This window comes from Macrotis lagotis, chromosome 7, assembly GCF_037893015.1.
Source record: "Macrotis lagotis isolate mMagLag1 chromosome 7, bilby.v1.9.chrom.fasta, whole genome shotgun sequence".
Lineage (NCBI taxonomy): Eukaryota > Metazoa > Chordata > Mammalia > Peramelemorphia > Peramelidae > Macrotis > Macrotis lagotis.
The window spans coordinates 30,546,548-30,555,073 of record NC_133664.1 but is presented as its reverse complement, the minus strand read 5'-3'; the positions used below and the strand labels follow the sequence as shown (position 1 = coordinate 30,555,073).

At 46.3% G+C, this 8,526-nt stretch overlaps 1 protein-coding gene across 2 annotated transcripts in view; it reads left to right on the top strand.

The window, feature by feature from the left end:
* The first annotated feature begins 808 nt into the window (after positions 1 to 808).
* LOC141494479 (ubiquitin-conjugating enzyme E2 E2) overlaps positions 809 to 8,526 on the top strand; it is a 338,783-nt gene continuing 331,065 nt past the window's right edge. The window contains exons 1-2 of one of the 2 annotated variants that reach the window (XM_074195712.1): positions 809 to 969; positions 5,043 to 5,226. In XM_074195712.1, coding sequence (XP_074051813.1) covers positions 5,051 to 5,226 — 176 coding nt within the window. In that variant the 5' untranslated portion in view covers positions 809 to 969; positions 5,043 to 5,050. Of the gene's footprint in view, positions 970 to 1,968; positions 2,099 to 5,042; positions 5,227 to 8,526 lie in introns of those variants that run through there. The other variant, XM_074195711.1, reaches the window with a different exon arrangement.

Genomic DNA, 8,526 nt, shown 5'->3' with positions numbered 1-8,526 from the left:
AGAGAGAGAGAGAAAATGAGAGAAAAAGAGAATGAAGAGAAGGGAAAGAGAGAAAAGAGGAAGCGCGAGAGAAGAACGGAGCGAGGAAGAGGAGCGGGGGGCGCGGGCACGGGGACGGCTGAGTTCTGGGGCCCCGCTCCCCGCCCCCCCCGGGCCCCGCTCCCCGCCCCCCCGGGCCCCGCTCCCCGCCCCCCCCGGGCCCCGCTCCCCGCCCCCCGCCCCCCCCCCCCGTCTCTGGCTCTCCCCCTCCCCCTCGTTGTCAGCGTTTCCCTTTAACGCGCGCTCCCGCCTCGTCCCCGCCAAGGTCCCCTCGCCCCCTCGCCCCTCCCCCTCCCTCCCCTCCCCCTCCCCGGCTCCTCCCCGCCGCCCCTCCCCCCGCGGGCTCAGCTGTCACTTTACTTTTCCGAGCTTTCTCTTCCCCCCGCCCCCGCCCCCGGCCGGGAGGGAGGAGCCTCGTGCCCGCCGCGGGCGCGCGCCTCCCGGGCCGCCCCCGCCCCCGCCGCGGGCGCGCGCCTCCCGGGCCGCCCCCGCCCCCGCCGCGGGCGCGCGCCGCCGGCTCCGCAGGGAGGGGCGGGGAGGGCGCCGCTCCGGGGACGTGGGGCGCGCGCACGGCCGGGGGCCCGAGCCGTCGGCGGCGCGGAGCGCGGGCGCGGGCGCGGGCGGAGGCGGCGCGGGCCGCGAGGTGCTGGTGGCTTCACTTTTCCCAGAGTCCGGGGCGGCGGGAGCCGGAGCCCGAGCCCGAGCGGGGGACGCGGAGCCGCGGGCGCGGAGCCGGGGGCCGGGCCGGCCGGGCGGGAGCCGGGGGCGCGAGGCGGCGCGGCCGCGGGGGCCGGGCGTCCGTGAGTCCGCGGCCGGCGGCCACCTCCGCCGCTCCTCCCCCTCGCCCTCCTCCGCCTCCGCCTCGTCGCCGCCGCCGTCGTCGGGGAGCCGCGCCACACCGCGACCTGCGCCGACGCGCCCCCGGCCCAGGTAACCGACGGGGCCCGGGGCCTCCCCCGGCCCGGCCCCCCGCCCCCGGGCAACTAAGTCTCGGCAAAGTCCGGCCCCGGGGCCCGGCCCCGCGGCCCTCCCGGCAGGAGGATACATTGTAGCCGCGCCTGACATGTGACTCCGCCGCCCCCCCCCCCCCCGCGGGAAGGGGCCACGGGAGGAGGCGGCCTCGCAGGGCAGCCCCCGGGATCGGGGCGTCCGACCCCCTGTGAGGGAGCCGGGGCCCGCGGGGGGGGGGGCCGGGACCCCCGGCCCTCCGCGCCCCGGAGCCCCCTTTCTCGGGGCTCCCTCCGCAGACGCGCCCCCTCTTGCGTTCACTTCCAGGGGGCAGCCCAGGCGCCCGGACCCAGCCGGACAAAGCTCCGGCCCCCTCGGGCTCGGGGCGCAGCCTTGCGTGGCAGCGTGCGCCCGAGCCCGTGCGGACCCCCATGCGCCCCCCGGCCCACCCCCTGCGGAAACTTCTGGGCCCCGCGTGGGCAGGGCAGCGCCGCGGGGGAAAGTGCCCCACCCCCGCCCCCCGCCGGGGGTGCTTATGCAGCCGCGCCCCTGGGGTCGGGGTGACTTCCGTGCCCCCCGGGGACCCCGCGCCCCCCGGCTTTACCGCTTCCTCGCCCCGAGTCACTTCCTAGCTCCGTTTCTTTGTGCCTGTGGGATTTAAGACCCCCACCCCCACCCCACCCCACCCCTACCCCCAGGATAAGGAACCGGCTGCCCCTTTGCCATCCCTAGGACTTGGCACTGCATGGCTGTTTCGGCCGAATCGATTTAATATATCTTCTAGTTTGGCTTCGGTTTGGGTGACGAGAGTTTGTTTTAAATTGAACTCAACATCCCCTTATAGTTTGGCTTCAATTTGGATGGCGATAGCTTTTGTACACAGTGATAGAAATAGATTAAACCTTTGTTTTTGAAAAGGGCGGGGGGGGGGGGCACACCAGAAAGAAAACAGCTTAGACATGAAATGACAAACTAAGCATTTTCCTATTAAAAAAAAAGCTGGCATGACACGTTATTATAATTACACACCGTGGGCTACTGTTAGAACATTTATCTCTTGGATGGTAACCTGGCCTCATGGAGTGAAAGTGATTTTTTTTTTCAGTTAGAGGTAAGATTTACAGCAGAACCATTGTACTTGATGCTCATGGAACGTGTGGGCTTGATTAAAAAGAGGCTGCTAATTTCAGGATTGTAGTTGAATACAGTTTGATAAACTTGAGCAGTTTGTGAGATTCTTGAAGCAAATATGTTCAGGAAGGAGGACTATACACACTTTCATAACATCCCACGATTCTCACTTGTTTTAGGAAATAGATCGGATGTTACTTCTGAGGATAAATGAAGGTTGGCATGGTCAGAAAATCAAAATAGCCATTTGAAAATAGAAACTAATTTTAAACTGCGTTTGTAAGGGAGCTCTGAGTTTGTATCCTTGGGGTTTGTTTATCTTTCTAGGTTAAAAAAACTGATCTTATACCTAGGAATTTGCCTTGGTAACAACGTGAATGATTTTTTTCAAAACCCTAATTCCCAAGGAGATATTTCAGAGGTTTGATTATTCAAATTCAGGAATTTTTGGTTGATTTTTATTTTGGAGAGTTCAACAAAGCACCCCTTTTCTGCATTTAAATCTAATTAAGGTTGTTCTAAAAAGTACTTTCTCTTTTTTGGAAATTAGCTGCACTGGGGAAAGGCAATCAACTTTTCCCATCAATTTTTTCTCATCAAGAATTCCAAAAATATAGTCAGAAACAAAGGCCTTGATTCTCCTGTTTGGGAAGGAGATGAAGTGTACTGAGTATTTGTTTACATCTATCATTGGCTCAATGGTCCGAGCAGTTCACACCCTTTGGTAGTTTGTGATTTTGATAAAATAATTTGGCTTCCAACTCTGCAGTCCTAAAGCACATTTCATTAAGTAGATTTTTAAAATGTCTAATTTGATTTAAAATGTTTAAGGTGTGTTTAGCTTCTGCCTAGTGATGCTGATTTCTATTTCATTTTCTCTCTTTGCTTAGAGCACTGTGTACAAGTTTCTGTCAAATAGATAACATGAGAACAGTGATTTTTCAAACCGTAAAGGGTTACATAAATACTAGTTATTTCTGTACTTTAAATGTTGAATTCAAATCGTGAACTACTTTCATATTATGACCCTGTAGATTTGCTTAGCAGACATTTATATGTAAATAATCATTTTTTTCTTTTAAAATGTATATTTAATAGTTTATTTTTACCTGATTACATATAAGAGCAATTTTAACATTTTGTTTTAAATTTTGAGTTCTAAATTCTATTTGTGAATTTTTATTGAGAAGATAACAAATGAAGACAGCTTGCTGAAACAAATATAAATGGAGGACCTCAAGGGTAGTGGAAAATGAACTAAATTTGGAATCTGAGGACTTAGATACAAATCCTGCCCTGACTACTTATCACCTGTGTGACCTTAGAGGTAGAAGGCCACTAACCCTCCCCAGTCCTCAGCCTCTTCATTTATAAAATGAGGAGATATGTTAGATAAGGCAAGTGCTTTGTAATACCTTAAAGAAATATGTAAATATTATTGTGGTTATTTCTATTATATTGGATTAGAAACCAAACTTTAGGCACAGTTGGTGTAGCTGTAATATCAGCAAAAAGTCTGAGGAAGAATCTTCTTCAATTGAGAATTTCCCTGTTTATGTGATGCCACATAGGTGGTACCACATAGTCATGGACCACCTTGCTAAAAAATGCTGCCAGCAGTAGTTACTGGCCCTTCCCCGACAGGAGCGCCTGGTTATTATATAGTGATGTACACATCCATACACACCGATGTGCTCTTATGTACACACACATCTGATCAGTTTTAAAGGCAGGAAATAAGTTCAAGAAAATCAATGCTAAATCTAAGGCTTATGATTAAAATAAAGTAAAAAAAAATTGGAAAAAATCAAGAAATATGGGAGCAATGTTAGAGCTAGACATGAAACATACCGATATAAAATTTCAGTATTCTATTAAGTCACTTTAGTGCTCATAAAAGATGTCACAGCTGCCAAGACTGATGTTCTCCATTCAAGGAAGAGGGTCAGAGAGAGTGAGATTTCCCTTCTAGTGACTTTCAGAGCTGTCTTATGGGGCCTACTTTTGTAAAAAGGATCTTTTAGTGATTCATCAATTCTGTCATCCTAGGTGGGGGTGGGGGGGTTGTCTTTAGATAGAAATACTAGGATTTGAAAGTAAAAGAGCCTTCCCACTGCTCATTCTCCTATACCATACTGCCTCTAGGAATAAACTAGACCCTAGTTTAGGGCAGCTAGGTGACACAGTGGATAGAGCACACGCAGACCGTGGAGTCAGGAGGACCTGAGTTCAAATGTGACTTCAGACACTTGATACATATTTAGTATGACCTTGGGCAAGTCACTTAACTCTGATTGCTTCAGGCTCAAGGCCATCTCTAGTTGTCCTGATCCACATCTGGCCATTGGCCCTAGATGGCCCTAAAGGAGAAAATGAAGTTGGTGACTTACTTGACATAGTCCCCCTCACTCTTATCCTGGCCTCTCCTCTTGGATGTCATAGTCTTCTTTGAGATTGAAGGACGAGCATTATCATCAGACTCTTAACTATTAGAACTACTCCCTTTCCCTTCCTTATTTCCTCTTAAGCTCTGTCTCTTGTCTTGCGTGTTTCTTAGCCCCCTTCTTCTCCAATTGTTTGGAGATTGATAGTGAATACAGAAAACCAGCCTCAAAACTTAGGTCTAGTTTTAAGTTTGATGTCAAACACTTACCAGCTATATGAACCAGGGCACATCTCTTCATCTTGGTACTTTAGGCTGTTCCTCAACAAGTTGTAGAGAAGATGCCAACCGACTTGCCTGCAAGAAAACTCCTCACCAGAGAGTTAGTTCCTTTGCTTGTGTTTGCTGTTTGTCCTACAGCTTGATGCCTCATGATTTTAGAGGAAGGAAGGGGTGAGGGGAAAGAACCCCATTCCCCCATATGCATGTTAAGTCTACTTTAAGGAAAAACTAATTCACTTATTTTGGGTCTTCAATGCAGCATCTAAGATGTCCACTGAAGGGCAAAGAGTTGACGACAGCCCAAGTACCAGTGGGGGCAGTTCTGATGGAGACCAGCGTGAAGGGGTGCAGCAGGAGCAAGAAAGAGAGCAAGTTCAACCCAAGAAAAAGGAAGGCAAGATCTCTAGCAAGACTGCTGCTAAACTGTCAACCAGTGCAAAAAGGTACCAAGTTTGTTATCACTTGTATTCATGGCATGAGCCATTGCAGGGGGACTACCAAGTTTGATTGAATTTAAGCATTCTGTTTCAACGTCATTCATTCTGAGTATGGCCCAGTGACTATCTGGGTTTAGATATATATATTTTTTAAATCCAAAGCTTAAAGGGTTTTTAAAAAAAGTGAGAGCAAGAAATTGTTTCTTCCATCTAGCAAATGATGCGTGGCATATTTAACTTGGGTCTGAGTTTGGTAAACCCACACCTATTCACTATAGTGTGTCCTTAAGATCACCAATGTTTAAGCTTGTCGGTTTGATTTATAATAACCGAACCATAAATATTTCCTCCTATTCAGTAACACAGCATAGTAGAAAGTAGGAAATAGTTGCACCATCCATCAAATGGACTGTCATTCCTACTTCCTGTTGGTCAAGCCAGAAATGTCCAAAGTATGTCTCTTGCCTTCATTAGGGTAGACAGTGGGCCATTCTTAATACTGTCTTCTTCCTCCCATGGAGGAAACAGGGACCCGGACAATAGGTGTTTAAATGGTCTTATTCTGCCTCATCAATCACTCAGTGGCAATTGGCATGTACTTAGACTCAGCCTTCAGAAGGAATCCCCTTTAATATTGCTCTCCCACTAGTATCAATCAGTATTGCTTTGTTAAAACTGACTTTCAGAAAAATTTATGAAAGGTAAAATGACTGGTCTATCTTGATCTCATTGTTATTCTTATTTTTGTATCTTAGGAAATTGAGAGAAGTCAAATTATTAAACTTATAAGAGAAGTGCAATTTTTTATTTTACTTTTTGCCTTGATTAAGGATGTGGAGTGTCCTACTCTTTATTTAAAAAAAATTTTTTTTGCAAGGCAGTGGGGTTAAGTGACTTGCCCAAGGTCATGTAGTTAATAAGTATCAAGTGTCTGAGCTTGGATTTGAACTTAAGTCCTCCTGACTCCATGGCCAGTACTCTATCCACTTTGCCACCTAGCTGCCCTCCTTCTCTTTATTGCTTATTTATTTATTCTCTTTATTATTGCTCCAGGAGTATTATTACTATATACAAGAAGAATAAATTTCACATTCTTAACAAATACTGTGTTTCATTGGATAAAATCCACAAAAGAAGTTTAACCATAGTTTTTCCCCTACCCCCTTAACCCACCCCCATGCACATAAATATCTATATATATCTATATCTATATATATCTATATATGTATCTCTCTCTCTCTCTCTCTCTCTCTATCTATCTATATATATATATATATATATCCCCTCTCCCTACCCTCTACTACCCTGGCACCTGCTCAGACCTTTAAGAATAGAGTCAAATGAAGGCTCAAGAAAACCTTTTGATTTTCTGAAACAGGAAATCTTTCTGAAAGCTAGATGAGTTTTCCATTCTTTAGTCTTGGTTTGGGAGTGATCTTCCAAATGGTCTGGGGTTACTTACATTATGAAGGTATTTCTAGGTTACTTTCTTATAATGAATTTTAAAGAAAGGAAATTGATTCAGTGATTTCCTCCTTAAGTCTGACCCCCCCCCCCTTTATTTTGATGGTGAATTATATTTTTTCTCATTCCTTTAATTATAAGTGGGATTGCATGGAGTATATATTCCATGGATCTGTCCAATCTGAAAAAGTTTGAGAAACACTGCTCTGGAATGTTGTGCTCTTGAGAGTGAATCTTTTATGATTTATTCCAGTTTTAGGAAAAGCCCAGTGCTAAGCCATTAGGAAGTCTCTTGAAAAGTGGAAAACTTGAACTATAGTGGTGATGATTTTTCTTTTATCAGATCGTCTTTTCTGCTTTATGTGAAGTCTCACTGCAAAATTTTTGAAGTGAAAGTAGTTGCTGTCAGTTGGGACATCTGAGTCCACAGGGATAGTCCTTAAATGTGTGTGAAGTATAAATTTTAAGAAGACAAGTTGTAGTGTAGTCATCCCTAGAAACTTGATACTATTGATTAGTTAAAGATACTCTAAGAAACTAGATTTCAGAATGTCTGATGACCACATGGGAGCAGTGCCACACACAGACACACACACACACACACACACACACACACACACACACACACACGGCTAAACTCCCTGAAGATGAGGAAGGCTTTGGTTTCCTCTTACTAGTCTCTTCATTTGGTGTTATGAGTCTTCCCCAAGATAGGAGAAAGTATGTTTGAGAGATTCAGTAGATAATTCCTTAAACGCTTGAATGAATGAGTAGCGCACACCCAGTTGGCTTGTGATGTGCTATCTCACAGTGGCAGAGGGAGCATATTTGAATGTGTTAAAGCTTCTTACAAATCTCAATTTTCAGAGGAATCACTGTGAAAAAATATTTTAGGGTGATGCTTGATAGCAAGATTATATAAATAGGAGTATTTTAATGCTATATAAATCAATCATCTTTTTCAGAGTTAGATAGAAAGGAAGATTATACTTCTGTTTTTAGGCTGCCTTTTTTGCTCTTAGTTGGAAAAACATGATTTCTTCTCGAAGTCTTTGGCATTCATGTTCTGCTCTCTGCTCTGTTACTCTTTTTAATTTGCAAATAGCTATGAAAAGAGCTATGGTTCAAGGCTCCCACTTCTCCTTTTCCATTTGGTTCTATGATTTTGCCTGAACTGGGTAGTCAGCTAGTTAGTTAGTTAGCAGTTAGTCCAACTGCTTTGCATTTTTCCACTGAATTGACTCCACTGACTGGTGGTTTAGAGGTATAACACAACTGTGATGTGAAATACTATGATTCATATTAACGAAAAAAAAAATCTCCTTTTAAGATTCAGAGGGATGACTCCTCACTGGCATCCTCTCTTTTCATTTCATCCTTGAATTGGGGATCAAGTCATGAAAAATTTTGGAAGTTGTTATCTGAAGGCAGACTTTCCCAGATTCAGTTTTGTTTCAGGCAAAGGGACATTTTGTCATAAATCCAATCACCTTTGGAGCTACAGCTGTTCTCTTTCTGCTGCTAAGTTTTAAAATACTTCTCATGTGATCTGGCATTCCTCTCTCCCCATTGATTTTGAGCTATTTAATAGTTTTCCATTTGACAGTCAAACGTGTTCACAAAGGGAAATGAAGTGGTATTGGTTATTCTCTCAGGAATGAGTTTGGTCCTCGATTTGTGTCCTACTCCAAGGGGTGCTGGCAGGGAGGGGTGTGGGGCTCTCCATCAAGACATGCTGGGGAAGGAGCAGAGGCCGGCTGCTGGCTAGAGGATGTTGGAGCCTGGTGCTCCTGGGAACGAGGTGGCCTCTGAGCTCTGCCAGCGTGAAGGGATTTGAAAGAC